General features: G+C 36.1%; 1 protein-coding gene and 1 non-coding gene across 3 annotated transcripts in view; one reads left to right on the top strand and one right to left on the bottom strand.

The window, feature by feature from the left end:
- SCAMP1 (secretory carrier membrane protein 1) overlaps positions 1–18,980 on the top strand; it is an 82,234-nt gene that overhangs the window by 33,371 nt on the left and 29,883 nt on the right. For both annotated transcript variants that reach the window (XM_027769962.1, XM_006143529.2), the window contains exons 3-6: positions 2,298–2,396; positions 4,111–4,219; positions 6,327–6,455; positions 11,787–11,946. In XM_027769962.1, the coding sequence (XP_027625763.1) occupies positions 2,298–2,396; positions 4,111–4,219; positions 6,327–6,455; positions 11,787–11,946 (497 nt within the window). The remainder of the gene's footprint in view (positions 1–2,297; positions 2,397–4,110; positions 4,220–6,326; positions 6,456–11,786; positions 11,947–18,980) is intronic.
- On the bottom strand, positions 7,553–7,657 carry LOC114006913 (U6 spliceosomal RNA). The gene has a single exon (XR_003548572.1). It is a non-coding gene; the product is annotated as a U6 spliceosomal RNA (small nuclear RNA).

Below are 18,980 nucleotides of genomic sequence, written 5' to 3'. Positions count from 1 at the left end.
TGCACGCAAACTCACCCAGCATTAGCTTTAAGCTGCCAGATCTGGGACTCAAACCTCAGTTGACTATGTGGGAATTTAGTGATCTAACCACTGGGCCATCTGATGGTCTCTATATTCTGGTTATTAATCCCTTATCTAAATTATATTTTGCAAATATTTTCTCCCATTTTGTATGTTGTATCTTTATTTATTGTTTTCTTTGCTGTATAGAAGCTTTTCAATGTGATGTAATCACACTTTTAAGTTTTTGGAGTTGTTGCCTATGTTTTAGGGATAAAATGTAAGAAATCTTTGCCTATTCTAGTGTTTTCCTTAAGTAGTTTTATGGTTTGGGGCTTTATATTTAAATATTTAATACATTTAAGTTCATTTTTGTTAATGGTGAGAGACAAGGATCTAGTTTCATTTTTCTGTAGGCAAATATACAGTTTTCCCAGCACTATTTTGTCAAAAAAGTCTTTTGACTTTCTGTGCTCCAATAAATTGCCTTGTGCTCTTTGTAAAAGATCTATTGCTATATATTTTTAAGTTTATTTCTGGATTCTCTTTTCTGTACCATTGGTCTACGTGTCTGTGCTAGTACCATGCTGTTTTGATTATTACAGTTTTGTAATGTACTTTGAGGTCAGATAATGAGATGTTTCTAACTTTATTCTTTTTGCACAATATTGCCTTGGTGATGCGGTTTCTTTTATAATTCCAGACTAATTTTATAATTTCACTAGCAATTTTACAGGATTTATATCGAATTTGTAAATTCATTTGAGTAGAATTGACATTTTAGCTATTCTTATTATTCTAGAAGAAGAAGGGATGTCCTTTTTTTTTTTTTTTGTATTGTTTTTAATTTCTTCAGTTCTTCAATTTTCCTTGTAGAGGTCTTTCACCTCTGGTTAGATTTACTCTTAGGGTTTTGATATTTTGTGTTTGTGTGTATGTGGGGAGGGCATTGTAAATGGGGTTGATTTCTTCAATTCTGCCTCTGTCCATTTGTTGTTGGTATATGACAATGGTGGAGTTTTTGTTTGTTTGTTTGTTTTTGTATATTGATTCTTGTATCCTGAAACTTAACTGAATTAATTTATTGCTTCTAGAATTTTTTTCATGGACTTTCTATGTATATAATCATATTGTCCCTTTACTATTTTGACTGCCTTTTATTTTATTCTCTTGTCTGATTGTGTTGACTAAGACTTCCAATACAGTGTTGAAAAGGAGTAGAAAAAGTGGACCACTTTGTCTTGTTCCATTATTTAGTGGAAATGCTTTCAGGTTTTCCTCATTTAGAATGACATTAACTATGGGTTTGTCATATGAGTTATTGTTTTAAGAAATGTTCTTTTTATACCTATTTTGTTGAGAGTCTTAATCATGAAGAAGGGAGGTTATTATTTAGTATTAAAAAGGCACTTTATATAGCTCCAGCTTTCCTTTGATGGGTAAATTATATGTATATACAGTAATTTAACCAGTTTCCCATTGATGGACTTGTACATCCATCTCCTTTCTGATTTTTTTTTTTTTTGAGAGGTTTTTGCTATAGGGCGCATGTGCTCGCCAGAAAGACAGAGAGAGACAGAGAGACAGAAAGTGAGAAATCATCCCCCCGGGGGGATGGCCACGCTGCAATCCCTTCTCCTCCATTCTCCTCTCGGGATCTTGGGCACACATGCACACGCGCCCGGCATGAGTTTAAACCACTGGGTCAGGGACTCCAATAGCGGTTGACTACATGGGAGTCCAGCGACATAGCCATTACGCTAACTGCTGGTCCCTCCTTTCTCATCTTACAGTGGCTTTCACATATTACTGATCCTTTATGGTAGAGATTGTGAAGTATATTTCTTGTCTTTCTGTGCCTCCCTTCTTATTCTTTTCAAGGGATAGTAGTGGGGTCCTATTAATAGCTCTCCTACATACTTTTTAGGGCACTTGCATATAGCTTTCTTAAAAGAGAAGAGATGACAGTAAATTTTGATGTAATTCTTTAGTCTGGTACTATCTGTATTTTATTATAAAGAAATTCTTCAAAGATTTTTGTTTGTTTGTTTGTAATATGGTATCTTCCAGGAGAGTGTTTGTGGGAGTGTGTTAAAGTAATGGCACATTGTATGATAAATGAAATGTGAGTTTGAGAAAATGGAAGAGTTTAAGTAGCTCTCTGCCACATACTTGCTTATGAAAGAGGAGGAGAAGATGATCTTGGAGCTTTTCTTTTTATTGATAGTATACTTTTGGAAAGAAGTTAAAGTTGGATCTCCAGGTTGTGTAATTTGTTCTTTTTTTGATCTTTCTAGCCTCCACCAGGCAGTGTGAAAATGCCCAATGTGCCCAATACACAACCAGCAATAATGAAACCAACAGAGGAACATCCAGCTTATACACAGATTGCCAAGGTTAGTACAGGTTGGCTTTGTAAATTCTTATTGGAAAGTATGATATCAAGAATATTTGCTTTCAGAGGAAACTAATTATTATTTTTTTATACAGAGATTTTTGCTATAGGGCACGTGTGCTTGCTGGTAAGACAGAGAGAGAGACAGACCAACAGAGCAAAATCGCCCCCCTGGGGGTGGGGCGACAACCCTGCAGTCCTTTCTCTACCCACCTCCTGGGATCCTGGGAACATATGTACACACACTCGGTGTGATTTTGAAGCATCCAAGCACCAGTTCCAGGACTTGAACCGTGGTCGCCCATGTGGGAGTACAGCAACATAACCCCTACACCATCTGCTGGTCCAGGAAACTAATTCTTTACCCATTGCTTTTCTTACTTAATTTTTAACTCTATTTTGGGTCTGTATTAGCTATTTTGTCACCCTGTAAGTACTCATACCTTTTTGTCATCTTATTACATTTGCTTTATTCCATTATTAGGAATTATTAAATTCGTATGTCATCTTGGTGTACAGTTTGAATAGGGAAATTTTTACTGTCTTTTAATTCACAGTACCATTACAGTAACAAGGACAGAATAATAGATGTCATTGAGAGTGAGTTATAATGGCTAAGCAGTGGATAGTGATAGGAGGTAGAAGATGACAGAAGTTGAAAAAAAGGGAGAGATAAGAAGCCTGGTATCACATATGGGCAAATGGAATTAAAAACAAGAATCTCTTTTCTTTTCTTTCTTCTTTATTTTTTAAAATTTGCTATAGGCTGTATGTCCTTGCTGGAGAAAGACAAAGGGACAGAAAGAAAGAGAGAGAACGTGAGAAAGCATTCCTGGAACAGGGGATGGCCACGCTGAAATCCCCTCTCCTCCATACTCCTCTTGGAATCTTGGGTGCACACACATATGAGCTGTGCATGTCGTTCAAGCTCCCAAGTCTAAGACTTGAATCGCATAGTCCGCCATGTGCAATCCAGCCCCTTTAACCACCATACCACCAGTTGACTCCAAACCAACATTTCTTTTTTTTTTTTAAATAAAGAATTATTTAATTTATTATTAGTACTATTATTTTAGAATTTGCTGTAGGGCACGTATGCTCACCAGAGAGAGACAGAGAGAGAGGGAAAGTGAGAAAGCAAGCTGCCAAGCCTGGGACTTGAACTGTAGTCAGTCATGTGGCAGTCCAGCATCTTAACCACTATGCCACCTGCTGGCTCCCAAACCAACATTTCTTAACATATCCTTCTTTTGCTTCATTACCTTATCACATTTAAGATATAAAAAATATTTTTTCACTGGGAGCTTTATTTCTCATTTTCTCAATTTATAAGAGCCAATTCGGTTTCCCTTTTTTCTGTTTCTGTTTTCCTCACCTGTTCCTCTTGCCTTTATTCTTCACTTCATTTAGACTCAAGTAACTGTACGTTCATTTCCTGGACTACTTTAGGCCTCCGACTACTGTTACTGAGGCGAGATTTTCCAGTTCTCCTAGGCCCAACATCCCCACTGAGGGTTTTCACGACCAGAATTTCAAAATGGGCCAGATGTCCCCATAATCTTTTCTGGAACTATCATCTTCAATGAATTTCTGTATTTTGGGTGCACATTTGAATTAGATTTCTATCAAAACAGAGAGAGAAATAGGAGATAGCATGTATATGTCCAGTGTTTTCTCTTAACAACCTATTTTTATAGTGATGCTTTTTTGTTTAGGAACATGCCTTGGCTCAAGCTGAACTTCTTAAGCGCCAGGAAGAACTAGAAAGAAAAGCTGCAGAATTAGATCGTCGAGAACGAGAAATGCAGAACCTCAGTCAACATGGTAATATCTGAAGAACTCTGAAATAAAACAACCTTTTAAACACTTTAAATTACGTCTATACTAGTTCTAGGTCATTTGCTTTGTGGATAAAACTCTGCCCTGTTTTCCCATTCAGGCAACGACACCAGACACCGCAGATTGCTCACGTGGTATTCTGTAGCTCTCTGATCTACATAGTCAATGGATAGATTAGAACAACGTTAGCCTCTTGGTCCAGAAAGTGAATGTGAATCTGATCATTCTGGTTTATTCTAAGGCCAGGAGCCTCTGATTCTGCCCTTGAGCCCTCTTTGGGTTTGTTGAATCTTTATGAGGTCCATTTGAGTGTACTCTACATTTGACTCTTTCCTGATTTATTCAGGCCAGTTTCAAGTAATCTGTCCTGGTTCTCACAAGTATATCAAAGTTGTCCAACTATGTTATAAAAATAGGTTTTTGGTGACCCTTAGAAGCCAATGATATTTATATGATGCCAGAAAAATAGGTAAGTGCTAAATTATTTGCTGTCAAACCTGTACAGACCAAAGATCACTTCAAAGGAGTATCTTGGGAAAGCTAGCAATCTTTGGGTAAACAGAGGTAAGAGCCAGATGAGTCATTGCTAGGATGTCTGAGATAGCGACCAAAAAAATTGTGTATTCAACTATTTCTTATCTTAGAATGTGTTACACCTAGGGCCTCATGGGGACTTATTTATCCTGGATCCTTTTCTTTCTTCCACATCAGAGACAGCATCTCTAGAAGGGGAAACTAAAGATTTAATTAGGGTCAATGTTTCTGAAATACCTGTAACCAAAATCTATCCTATTTCCTTAGCATTGACTAATACACATAATTTCTATGAGAGGTGTAAAGAGGAAATTACTAGATTTAGACTTGCAGTATATTAGTACATTTTTGTACTGTTCATCTGTTATCATATCTAATCCTCTGTGTGATCCTGTGAAGGTTAGTACAGTTATTATTCTCATTTTAAAAATCTAGAAACTAAGGCCCTGAGAGGTTAGTATGTTGTCCAAGGCAATCTAACCCAGTAAGTGACTAAGCACTTCTGGCTCCAGGGCCTCTGTTTTTATTGCTGTTCTCTGTTGCTTCTCAAATAGGGTGAGACTGGTAAGAGACATCTATGAAATCCATACAGGAAATTAAAATAGTATGCTAAATATTGTAGAGGAGGCATGTCAGGGAGAATCAGGAATGGGTCATGCTTTTTTCCTACTGTGAAAATTTTATTTGTTTATAAAGAGTATGGAAAATTGAATTTTTTTAAGTTTTGGCATATAATACCTAAGATTAGAAATTGGGCTTTAGGTGATGTTTCTACCCTATATTTTTGTGTTCTGATTGCTTTATTTTTAATTTTTCCTCATCATTTCACAAAACTTATTTTCAATCTAATTTCTTTAGATAGAGACATTTTCTCTTCTCATACTTTGAACTTATTTCTCTCTAGGTTTTGAAGGTGCTCTAATCCTCACATTCTTTCTCATGTCTATTTCATGTTTTCTCATAGTTTTATGACTGTCTTATATGTGTCTTTGGATATTATTACTTTTTTCCAGACTTCGAGGTTTCCTAATTTGATTCTTTGGTTCGTTTAATCTTATATTTCTTCATGGAGTTAACAGTAGGAAACTTTAAATATTCAGAAGCTGCTGTTCCCTCTTCACATGGGTCAGTAATTAAAACAGGATTATATTTAAAGATTTAAGATGCCGAGGAAATTGAGGTTCAAAAACTGAATGGCCTTTCCATGGTGGACTCACAGACCTTTGAAAGAAGTAAATGGGTTTTCGGGCAGAGTCACAGGGTGTGTAGCCTTGCGTTTTCCTTCTTTTTCTTGTTTATCCTGTGTATAAACGCATCCTGCTAAACATACAATATGACACTGGAAATTACTTCGCCATCTAAGGTTTTCTAAAGTTATATTCTGAGAAGATTTTAAAAAATATAAAGCTTGACTTTCAAAGTTGTAAGAATGTAAAGATGGTGTGTTACATTTTATGGTAATATCCATTAAAACAGTAGAGTTCTTTAATATAAAAACAAAAAAAGAACAGTATATATTTATTGTAATATAAATAATTTTTTTTTTTTTAATTTACAGGCAGAAAAAATAATTGGCCCCCTCTTCCTGGCAATTTTCCTGTGGGACCTTGTTTCTATCAGGATTTTTCTGTAGACATTCCTGTAGAATTCCAAAAAACAGTAAAACTTATGTACTACTTGTGGATGTGTGAGTATAGAACAAATTATGCATTTGTTTATAGTTTATATTTTTGTTGTCAAAATCTGCCTTTTGGGGAACTGATGTGAAAGTTAGAGTAGTAAATTGGACTTTTTCTATAGATATATCTTAATTTTCGATTTTTAGCATGAAGCATCATATTTAGGTATTTCAGTTGTAACATAAATGACAATGTAAATCTTTGAATAAAATCTGTATATTTAGAACTGGAAAAAAAAAGAACTGGCATTCTTTTGAGGTAAGGACAACCTCTCTTTTACACAGGTAGAATTTTGTAATGATTCTTTTTTTTCAGACAGTGTTATCTAGGCATGATTTGCTTTGAAAACATGCATTTTATGCAGAGGAAGGCCATCTAAAAAGTATGAAACATCAGGAACCAGCAGTTAGCGTAATGGCTATGTCGCTGGACTCCCACGTAGTCGACCGCGGTTCGCGTCTCGGACCCGGTGGCTTAAATCTCACGCCGGGCATGTGTGCGTGCGTGCCCAAGATCCCGAGAGGAGAATGGAGGAGAAGGGATTGCGGCGTGACCATCCCCCCTGGGGGGTGATTTCTCGCTTTCTGTCTCTATGTCTCTCTCTGTCTGTCTGGCGAGCGCACGCGCCCTATAGCGAAAACCTCTCAAAAAAAAAAAAAAAAAAGTATGTTAAATATAGGCATTATGAGCATTTTAAAAAAGGAGTATAAAATATTGTAATATAAACTCTTAAGTTTTTTTTATAGCTTTGAGAGGTTTACTCTTCATTTTCAAATGGTTGTGAATATTTTTATTATTTAAAGAACCCAATTAATATAGGATATTTTGTTGAATAAAAATTTAGAACATATGTTTTAGACTGTGATGCTCACATTGCTTTCAGTATAATTACAACTCATGAAAAACTAAAATAAATGTCAGGCTGTTAACAGTTTTTCTGTGTGTACACAGACTTCCCACTTTCCGTTTCATTTTGATTTCAAGCAGGAGCCTCAGTCTCATTTGCTATCATTATGTCAGTAGGGGGAGGTGTAGACATCATAGTTTCTCACCTGTACGGGCATCGGGTTAAAGGACACTTTGTAGAGTACATTATTTCTATTTTTAAAATATGTAAAGCTTTACAAATTTGCATGTCATCCTTGTGCAAGGGGTCATGCTAATCTTCTCTGTGTTCCTATCTTAGTATATGTGCTACTGAGGCAAGCACTAAGATGTCTTCTTGATAGAAGAAATGTGTATGTTTTTACTTTATGATTTAATGTGACACTCTTAAGTGGGAATAGATGAGATAATTTTCCTCAAAATCTTTTAGCAGCATTCTTCATGTGTGTGAAGTTGTTTCGGTTATGAGAAGTAATTCTTTATTGTGATACTACCATTTTTGCTTCTTACTTACAGTGTCTCTTTGCTAAATCGCCAGTGTCAGTAGTACTATTTCATTTAATATTAAGATATGATTTATATTTGTACATGTTAACCAACTCATATATTTCATCTAATAGATATATCAATAGAGTGTGCAGTTATATTTACATATGTGTACAAACATATATATGTGTGTGTATGTTTATGCCATTTTTAAATGGGTAGAATTGCCCTAGCATTTTAGGTGTAACTTTTCTGACTTAATGAACAATATATTTTTGGTGAGGGGATGGGGATGAGAAAAAAATTAGACAAGGAATTTAATAGATATTGAATGGGAAAGATAGTTAATTTGAACTAAATGGTTAACTATTTGAGCAGTGCTGATTATTTCAAAATTGTCTGCTATTAGACAATTAGAAATGTGTTAGAAATATATAACCTTCCTAGTTTTTCAGAAATAAAGTAGTTCACTATGGTTTTCCTTAACCCTGTTCAGTTGGCAGATCTGTTGACTATATTCAAAGAGAACTCTAGATACTATTTGGGGTTTTTTCCTTTCTTTTTTTTTTTTTTTAAATGTTTATTTAAAAACATTTGTTATTATTTTTCTAAGTTTGCTATAGGGCACGTGTGCTGCCCAGAGACAGACAGAAAGAGAAAGTAAGAAAACAAGCTAGCAATTCCTAGACTCCAACTATGGTCAGCCATGTGGGAGTCCAGTGCCTTAACAACCATGCCACCTGCTGGCCCCTCTAGTTAGGGTTTTGAAGAAGCATTACCTGGGGAACCAGCAGTTAGCGTAATGGCTATGTCGTTGGACTCCCATGTAGTTGACCACGGTTCGCGTCCCGGACCCAGTGGCTTAAAACTCACGCCGGGCACGTGTGTGCGTGCCCAAGATCCCGAGAGGAGAATGGAGGAGAAGGGATTGTGGCATGACCATCCCCCCTGGGGGGTGATTTCTCGCTTTCTGTCTCTATGTCTCTCTCTGTCTGTCTGGCGAGCGCACGTGCCCTATAGCAAAAACCTCTCCAAAAAAAAAGAAGCATTACCTGGAACAAAGTAAGATTTACTACCAGCCTACTAATGTACCTAAATTGTATAGACCATAAGCTGTTTTAATAAGTTGTTTTCAAGAAGTATCAACCTGTTGGTTTGGGAGTTGACTAATGTTTTTATTATAGTAATAATAGTTATAATGAGACCTAACGTTCATTGAGAATTTACCTTGTGCTAAGCATAGTGCTAATTACTTTGCATATATATATACACATCTGTATCAACCAGACTGTGAACCAGGTATTATATTATTTTGTTTTACAGATAGGGAAACTAAAGCAGAGAATTTAAGTAACTTGACCAACATTATAGAAAAAAAAAAATCAGAGTTGGATAGCTTGACTTTAGAGAATGGGGCCTAGCTATCTATGTTCTACCACCCAACAAGAAGTAATTTACATTTTAAACTGAATATGAAGATGTGCTTTCAAATGTACCTTTCCTGAAGAAAATAATTCATCCTATAAATGAACCGAAGCAGTTAGAAATATCGCTATGCAATTAATTCACTCTTTCAGTATACTCGTTTTTTTTTTTTGGAGAGGTTTTTGCTATAGAGTGTATGTGCTTGCCAGAAAGACAGACAGAGAGAAACAAAACGCGAGAAATCACCCCCCAGGGGGATGGCCACGCCACAATCCTTTTTCCTCCATTCTCCTCTCGGGATCTTGGGTATGCATGCACATGTGCCCGCTGTGAGTTTAAGCCACTGGGTCCGGGACTCGAACCACGGTCGACTACATGGGAGTCCAGTGACATAGCCATTATGCCAACTGCCGGTCCCTCTTTCAGTATACTCTTGAATTAAAAAGAAAAAGAAAAAAAGAAGGCAGCTACATTAAAGATTATTTGGTAAAGAAGATACATTCAATATAAGTCTATGTGTGTTAGGTAAGGATCTGTATTGTAATTCAGAATTTATCAAGAAGAGTATTGTACTGATAATTGTAAATTTATGTTCACTAATAAAATTTGAGTACTTAATGGAGCTAACAGAAATTTCACATGAGAAAGAATTGTTCAACTTGCAAATTAAGTAAACAAAATGACCTAATATTTCTTTAGTGTTCTACCTATATTTGGAGTCAACCAGCATAGATTAATTGATCATTTAAATTAGAAACAGAATCATGCATTTCATATTACCTTCCCTGTGTTTTTCTTTTTCTTTTCTTTCTTTTTTTTTTTTTTTTTGAGAGGTTTTTGCTATAAGGCATGTGCGGTTGGAAGAAAGACAGAGAGAGAAAGAGAGAAGCAAGAAATGACCCCTCAGGGAGATGGCCAAGCCGCAATCCCTTCTCCTCCATTCTCCTCTCAGGATCTTGGGCATACATGCACACATGCCCGGCGTGAGTTTAAGCCACCAGGTCCAGGACTCGAACCTCGGTTGGCTACATGGGAGTCCAGCCACATAGCCATTACAGCAACTGCTGGTCCCCTTACCTGTGTTTTTTGATCTCTGCACAAGTGGACAGATTGTTCAATAAGTACCCTTAGATATTTAAATCTTCATTGGAGTACATGTAAATAACTTATTGATTATTACTGTTGGCTACTATGAAAACATTTAGAAATATTTTTAGTAGATTACACAAATTTAAGTTGATATTTTAATTTAAACTCGGAAGAATTTTTTGTGAACTTTAAAACATATATTTTGCCCTCCTTTCTTTAAGTGGATTAGGAGATAAACCTTTTAAAATGATTTCTCTCAAGACAGAAATTTAACTTAGAATTTCCTTAATGTTTAAAACATTTTCAGACAGGGCATGTGGTGCTACAGAATAATAATTTTCAGTTTCACAATCTTTTGCATTGAACTTTTAGCATAGCCACCTTAATTAAAAATTTTTTTCCTTAGGTTTTTGCCACAGAGCACGTGCGCTTGCTGGAGAAAGAGAGAGACTCAGAGTGAGCAAACACCCCCCAGGGGAGATGGCCACATCACAGTCCTTTCTCCTCCACTCTCCTAAGGATTTGGGGCATACACGCACATGCACCCAGCATGGCTTTCAAACTGCCAGGTCCAAGACTTGACAGTCAGCCATGTAGGTTACAGCCCCTTAACCATCATGCCATCTGCTGGTCTAGCCACCTTAATTTTGAGGCAAAGGATTTTGAGTAAATTTATTAGTAAGCTAGCTTTCCTGTAAAAAATGCTGATGGGAATAGAATAATTAGTGAGAGTCTCCTCTTGTATGATGGGATGGAATGGAATTTTGAAGCCAGAAGAGCTCTAATATTTGAGTAGCTGAAAAATTGAAGCTCACGGAGATGAAATGCTTGGCCGTTACTGTGCTGTGACTACAACCTAGGTGTATTCACTCTTCCTTTTGGAGCTCTTTCTTTTACTCTAGAGTTTGTTTATTTACCTAGTAGTTAGATGAGAACAAATTTAAAGCATTCTAGAATTTGTTTTTTTATCCTGTTTGATTGTTAATGATTATACAGTCATTGAAAATTGCTAATGTATTAGTATTTTTAGTCCATATTTTAGTCTGCTGTCTTGTTCTATAGAAACAATTCTGAGTATAGGATCTTTCCTCCCACGTCCAGGGTCTAGTAGTGTCTTCCTAGAGGACACTACTTTTCTTGTTGGGCCTTTATCAAGAGACATATCCCATGTTTCCTTCTCAGGGAAGGTTGAGCTGTGTAATTTGCCTGTTAGGAGGAGAGAGCCCACAGAATTTTTGCTAAGCAGTCTATGTATTAGGACTCTCTTTCCTGTTTATACTCTGTTTTCAAATTGATTGTATAAGAAACAGCAGTGTTTTTTAAGATACTAAATGGTAACATGGGATAAAATGCATTTGCTATTAGGAAGTATTTTTTCATTTATAATTTTTGTTTGATGAATGCATAAATTTAATGTAAATATTTCTTTTCTATTTTGTTTTTTGATTCCACAGTCCATGCTGTAACACTGTTTCTAAATATCTTCGGATGCTTGGCTTGGTTTTGTGTTGATCCCACAAGAGGGGTTGATTTTGGACTGAGTATCCTGTGGTTCTTGCTTTTTACTCCTTGTTCATTTGTCTGTTGGTACAGACCACTTTACGGAGCTTTCAGGTAAAATGTGTGTACTTTAAAATATACTCTTTAAAGCCTATAAGTTAAATAATTCATAGTACACTTTGAAGGAAAGCTAACACATTTTCAGTAACATTTTTTATTGTTGTATAGTATACCTCCAGAAAAGTTTAGTGTAGCATGCCTAGGTATTTATTGAGCTTTGTAAGTCATAGAATCTCATTCTTTTTCCTGTTTGGGAAAAAAAAAAAATCAAACTTGAAAATTAATGATGGAAAACTAAAGTAGTCTTAAATCTTTTTAAAATAATTATTTTATTTGACTTTATTTATTTTATTTATTTTTATTCATTCATTTTAATTTGACAAGACAGGTACAGAGTGAGAGAGACAGATAGAGAGAAAGGGAAAGTGAGAAAGCAAGCTGCTGGGTCTGGGACTTGAACTGCAGTTGGCCATATGGGAGTCCAGCACCCTTAACCACCACGCCTCCTGCTGGCCCCAGTCTTAAAATCTTAATATTTGTAAAATGCTCTATTCCATTCGATATACTTTTAAGGAAGATTTTGTTCTTCACTTCCCTTTCCCCAAAATCATAATTGGTGGTTACAGTCTTCATTTTTAAATGAATCTAGGTAAGGTAAATATACATGTAGTAGTTAAAATGGGTCATTTCCACCTAGCAACTTGGTCATTATTTTTCTGTGTAAATTCATTTTTGTTTTTCCAAAGGCAGCAACATTTTAAAAACTATTCAGGCTACAGGGTTAAGTACAATACTTTGATTAGTATATAATTCTTAGTATATTTCAATCAGTGATTAGGAGGAACATTTCCTAAATGCATGTTAAATAATGTTATATAGGATTAAAAGGTATGTGTGTGGGGGGAAAAGAGTCAATTAACATAATAAGTTTGAGAATAACTGGATAATAAAGTTAAGCATTTCTTTATTTTAGGATTTCTTAGACTCTTTAAGTGCTTAGTGTGCTTTGTGAATTTACTGTGAAACCATTATTTTTATGTGAAGTACCTTTTTGAACTATTACTTTAAGAAATAAACATGGGGAAATACTGATTGAGGTGATGGTCCTGAATGGGTCCATATATTTAATAATTTGTCAATTCATTTTTATTTCAGTAAACTCATTTGTGAATAGTGAACCTTTCAGTTCTCGTGAATGAGGCATCTCCTGACATAGGCATGCGTTTTGCAACTGATAACGAGGGAAATTAGAGAGCCACACTCAATTCAATTTTTTCCATGTCAATCTAAAATCTCCTTAATTAACCAGAATGAATATCATTAAAAAAAAGAAAAAGAGCGTGAGAGAGACTGAGAGAAAGATGTGCAAACGGAAGGGAGAAACGAAACAGAAAGGAGAAAGGAGAACATTTGGGAATTTGGACAGGTTAGATGTCCAACCAAGAAAAGTAAATTATTGATTAGAAATAGAATGAAGGAAAGAAATGAGAGGAAGAAAAAGGAGGCAAGTACCTTTGGATGTATTGGAATGTGAGAGATTGATTATGAAGGACTGGGGAGAGGATCTCCTGTGGACGTTGGTTGGAGAGGGATGGAAAGGACTTATCTATACCTGGTATTACCTAGGAAGAGTTATTGCTGTTCTTTCCCTTGTTATGTAAACTCAGCTCACAGACTCCTTGCACTGACTTTTGACATCTGTAGCCTCTGCCTGCTTCCGTATGTTCTCTTCTGTTACCTGCCTGTGGTGATGCTGGTTGAAGGAGTCTCATCTTTATGAAACTTTTCTTTAAAAATGATCTGAGACACTGGCCCCACATGAGACTGGTTAAGTGCTGTGCTTTAACAGCCAGAGACCACATGACCAATCATGGTTTGAGTCCCAGCCCTGGCAGCTTGAAAAATATGCTGGCCATGTGTGTATGTGTCCAGAATCCTAAAGGGATGGTAAAGCAGAAGAAATGGGGTCGTGGCATGGCCATGGCCTTTTGGGTCTTTCTCTCCCTTTCTCTCTGGGAAGGGCATGTGCCCCTTTAATAAATAAATAAATAAATAAAACCAAAGACTAGATCATTTGGATCTTAAACTTCTTATGTTTTATGTAACCAGAATAAACTACAACACAACTTTCTGCCTTTTATTAATTGAGATTGCTTGTCCCCTTTTTTTTTTTTTTTTTTTTTTTGCCATTTGAAATAAAAATGCTTTGTGGAACATTTTTACTGCTGGTATACGTCCCTAAGGCAACATTCTCAGTTGTCTTTCAGAGTACATAAAAATACACAAAGTGTCCGGGTTTCACTGTACAGAGCTGAGAGAAGTTGCTTTTAATGGGACAAGTCCAATGAAAGCGTGTGTGGCATTTTTTTAATACGGGGTGTTGCTACATCATGATCTTGCTGTAACTTCCTGAAGAGCTGAAGCCACAGGTGCGTGCCACCATACTTCGCTTTTTCAGTCAATGTCTTGCTGTGTGGCCCATGCTGGCCATGAGCGTGTGATATTCCTGCCTCAGCCTCCTGAGTAGCTGGGACTACAGACACACACTACTCAGCCTGGCTTTTAGGCTAGACCAGAAATGAAACCCAGTCTTCATATGAGGCCTCAGTGATGATTAGCAGGATCAGTTAGCACACACTACTGTAGCTGGGCTGCACTCAAGTATTTTAACTGTGTTATTTTATAATTATACACACACACTCTCCAGAGAAAGTGAGAAGTCACCACCTCCCTTCCCCCCCAGGAGAGATGGCCATGCTGCAATCCCTTCTCCGTTCTCCTCTTAGAACTTTGGCATGTACACATGCATGCCCAGCATGTTTTTCAAGCCTCAGGTCTAGAACTTGAAACTGCAAATGGTACAGGTGGTCATGTGGGATTCAGCTACCTTTACCTCTATGCATCTGCTGGCCCCAACTATTTTAAATAATTTATGTACCTTCTCAGTGTGTAACTTTAGCATTTCCTTTTACTGATAAACTTAAAGGACTTTGTACTCCATAAGATACTTGCATAAATCTGAAAGAGAATTATATAAAGCAAACATCAAGTATATGTGCTTTTAAAAGTCAAGTTTATTAAGTGTCAGAATTAAACATAGATTTGTCATTTTGTCGTTTACTTTTTTTAGAGGTTTTTGTCATGGGGCACGTGCATTTACCAGGGAAAGGAGATAGTGAGAGGGAAAATGAGAAATCACCCCTCAGAGGGGATGGCCATATCATAGTCCCTTCTCCTCCACTACCTCAGGGATCTTGGGCATGTATGCACACGTGCCCAGCATGTGTTTTAAGCCAAATTCTAGGGCTGGGACTTGGATAGCAGTCAGCCATGTGGGAGTCCAGCGACATAACTGCTATGCCATCTCCTAGCCCCCATTTACATGTTTTAAAAAGGTTAACTTTGTACTTCTACAAATCACTAATTACTATGTAAATACTTTAAAATATTAGGTAGTTATTAATGATGCAGCATTTTCAAAAAGGCACAGAAACAGACTGGAAAGGCTTCATTTAAAAAGTAGTGTGGTTTTGGGCAAATGCAGTCAAAGCTCTCAGAGACTGAGTTTGTTAAGTGTAAACTGAGCTTAATTTCAGAGTTAATAAGAGGATTAGAAATAGTGTATGCAAAGTTTGGCATTGTGGATTGTCAACAAATGATAGCTGGAATTAACTTGTACTTTTTTGATTATATTTTATTTACTTTTGATCTACAAGTGAATTGTGATTTATTTTATACAAGGGTTCTTCAGAAAGCTCCTGAAAAATGCATATTACAAGAAAGTACCTATATTTCAAAATATTTTACACCAAAGTGAACTCAAAGTTTAATTTGATTTTTTCCACAAGCCTTTTGAAGTATCCTCATGTTTTTCTTCTTTTAGTCTCTTATCCTCTATGCTCTCGTCTAAGCTAAGAAGAAATCATAATTTTTCCATTGTATTGCCAGATAAAAATGTACTTTAAAAAGTCTAGTCTTTGTGGCTAGCAAGTGGTGTGGTGGTTAGAGGCGCTGGATACTTTATGGCCGACCTCAGTTCAAGTCCTGGGCCTGGCGGCTTGCTTTCTCGCTTTCCCTTTCCCTTTCTCTCTCTCTCTCTCTCTCTCTCTCTCGTGACAAATTTAAAAATAATGACAAATGGAATTGAATAAACAAATTAACACTAAAAAAACTAGTCTCTTGGGGGCCAGGCAGTGGTGTAGTTGTTAAACACAGTGCTCTACAAGGCAATCCTAAATGGAAAGGTTGTCAGTTCAAGTCCAGAGACCCCCTTGAGTATGCCACACACATGCATGCCTATAATCTAGGACTGACTACAGTTCGGGGGTGGATCGTGGTGTAAGGGCACTGTTGTGAGTGCTGTCTGACTCTGTCTAGCTCATGGAAAAAATAAATAACTAAACTTTTCTTTTTTTAGACAGAGACTTTTGCTATAGGGGACGTGCACTCACTGGAGAGACAGAGACAGAGAGACAAAAAAACAAGTAATCACTGCCCAAGGAGGATAACCACACCAGAATCCCTTGTCCTCCTTTCTTCTCTTAGGATTTTGGGCACACATGCATATGCACCCTGTGTCAATCTCAAGCCTCTGGGTCCAGGACTCAAATTGTGATTGGCCATGTGGGAGTCCAGTGCCCCAACCACCACTCCACCTGCTGCCTCCATAAATAATTAAAGTTTTAAAAATCTAGTTTGATATTCTTATTTTTTAGTTGAAGTTTTGTCTCTTTATGTTTAATGTGATTACAGATACATATGAATTTATATCTACTATATTACTATTATGTCTACAGCATTTATTTAGTAGACTTATGTTTTATATTCATTTTCTTCTTTTAGGTTAATATTCTATTTTTATGTATTCTTTTATTGCTGTGTCTTTTTTTTATTTAGTGTAAGTCTGCTGGAAATTAATTCCTTCAGTTTTTGTTTGACTGAAAACTTTGCCATTTCACATTTAGTTTGGAAGTTTATTTTCAATGGTATAAATTCTGTGTTACCAGTTAATTTCTTAGAGTGTGTTTTTTAAAAATAATTTTTTGAAAATAATTATTTTATTTATCTATTTATTTATTTTTAATTTGACCAGAGAGAGAGAAAGTGAGAAAGCAAGCTGCCAGGTCTGGGACTTGAACAGCCATATGGGAATCCAACACCTTAACCACTATGCCACCTGCTGGCCCTGAATTCTTACAGTGCTTTAAAGATACTATTCCATTGTTTTCCAGCTTTCATTTTACTTCTTTAAAGGGAGTGCATTTCACTTTAGGCCATTTTAAAGATTTCCTATATGTGATCTTCTCTTCCCTCATTTATTTCTCATATGTTAGACCTTTTTACTATCGGTATGCTTTATGTCTATTCCAATCATTTTCTGTCTGGGATACAGTTTGAGTATTTTCTATTGAACTGACATTTTGCTAATTTTGTCTTCTGTGTTGTTTAGACTGCAATTAAACTTATGAATCAAATGATAAATTTCAGTAATTTCTTTCAGTTTTATAATGTACTCAAATTTTTTAAAAAGAATTACTTATTATTATTTTTAATTTGACCAGAGAGAGAGAGGGAAAGTGAGAAAGCAAGCTGCCAGGTCCAGCATTTGAACTGCGGTCAGCCATATGGGAGTCTAGTGCCCCAACCAGCTTGCCACTTGCCAGCCTCATATTTTAAAGAGTTTTATTCTCTGGTGGAATTTTCATATTAATTTTTGTATGCACATTTTAATATGCAGGTCACTCTGTGGGTCTGTTTGTCATATCTGATTTTGTCTCTTTATTAATATGGTGTCTTTATACTATTGTATTAATCTGATGCTTTAACATTGATTGGCTTTTGGATATTAAACAAACCTTGCCTTTTTGACATATGCCCCGCTTGGTCATGTGAGTTCTTTCTGGGAGCTACAGTGAAAATACTGATTTTTATGACATGCCTATCTTGTTTGAAATATGCCAAGAAAGTTGTGGGGAATGGGAGCAATTCTAGGCAACAGTGCCACAGACTCATGCATTCTAATTCAAAGTTTATGGGTTTCCACAATTAATCGTTTCTTGGTTTGTTGTCTACCTTTGGTCAAAGCACTAAAATGGTTGTGTTTGAGTTTTGTCTATGTTTGTTGTTTTTTGAGGAGAGAATTCATTGACTTCCTTATTCTATTGCGCTGAAAGTGACTTTCATTTCTTGATTTGTCTTCTGTTCATATACAGTTATGGAAGATGAAATTTCAGCTTTTCTGTAGCTTGTGTTCCCCTCTTCCCTCCCCACACACATTCTTTCTGTCCACAGTCCCTTCATTACATGTAACGTAATAATTTTAGGTTAGATTAATATTTAGAGTTCCTTATTTAGTACCATGTAAATAGCATTTACAGCTGGCTTTTTAGTGTATTTGACTATATTTAGTGTTTTGCACTGCTACTACAATAAATGTTTTGTTTTCATCTTTTGTTTCACACACACACACACACACACACACACACACACACACAATCTTTTTAAAACATTATTCCCCTTCCATTTTAGCATCCAGTATTTCTGTTAAAAAATCTCTTACCATTTTGATTATTAATCTTTAATGTGTTTCTTTGTTTTCCTTTTCTTGAAATTTAAGACTTTCTATTTCTGATGTTCAGAAAATTAATGAAAATGTTTTTGATGAAGGTATCTTTTTTATTAAAAAAAAAAAATGCCAGAGGGTGTGTGTGCTCCCCAGAGAGAAACAGACAGTCATTTTCATTGATTATGCTAGACATTCTCTGGATCTCTTTAGTCTGTAGACTTAGATCCTACAATTCTGGGAAAATTAGTTACATTCTTTCTTTGATTATTTCTTCCTTTCTATTTTCTTTGTATTATTTTTAAGAAAACTCCTTGTTAATAGGATACTAGAACTCTTAGGAAAAATCTGTTGATGTTTTTTCTCCCTACTTTCTAGGAAATTTTCTGAACTTATTTTCTAAACATCAGGATGACATCAGTCAGAGTCAGAACAGAGCAGGATAAAACACAATTACTTATTATGTGTGTGTGTGTGCATGCGAATACATATTTATGTTAAACTACATAGCGTATTTTTTTTTTTT

The sequence above is a fragment of the Tupaia chinensis genome, unplaced genomic scaffold, assembly GCF_000334495.1.
Source record: "Tupaia chinensis unplaced genomic scaffold, TupChi_1.0 Scaffold000099_1, whole genome shotgun sequence".
NCBI lineage: Eukaryota > Metazoa > Chordata > Mammalia > Scandentia > Tupaiidae > Tupaia > Tupaia belangeri.
This window is presented reverse-complemented; position numbering and strand designations above follow the sequence as displayed.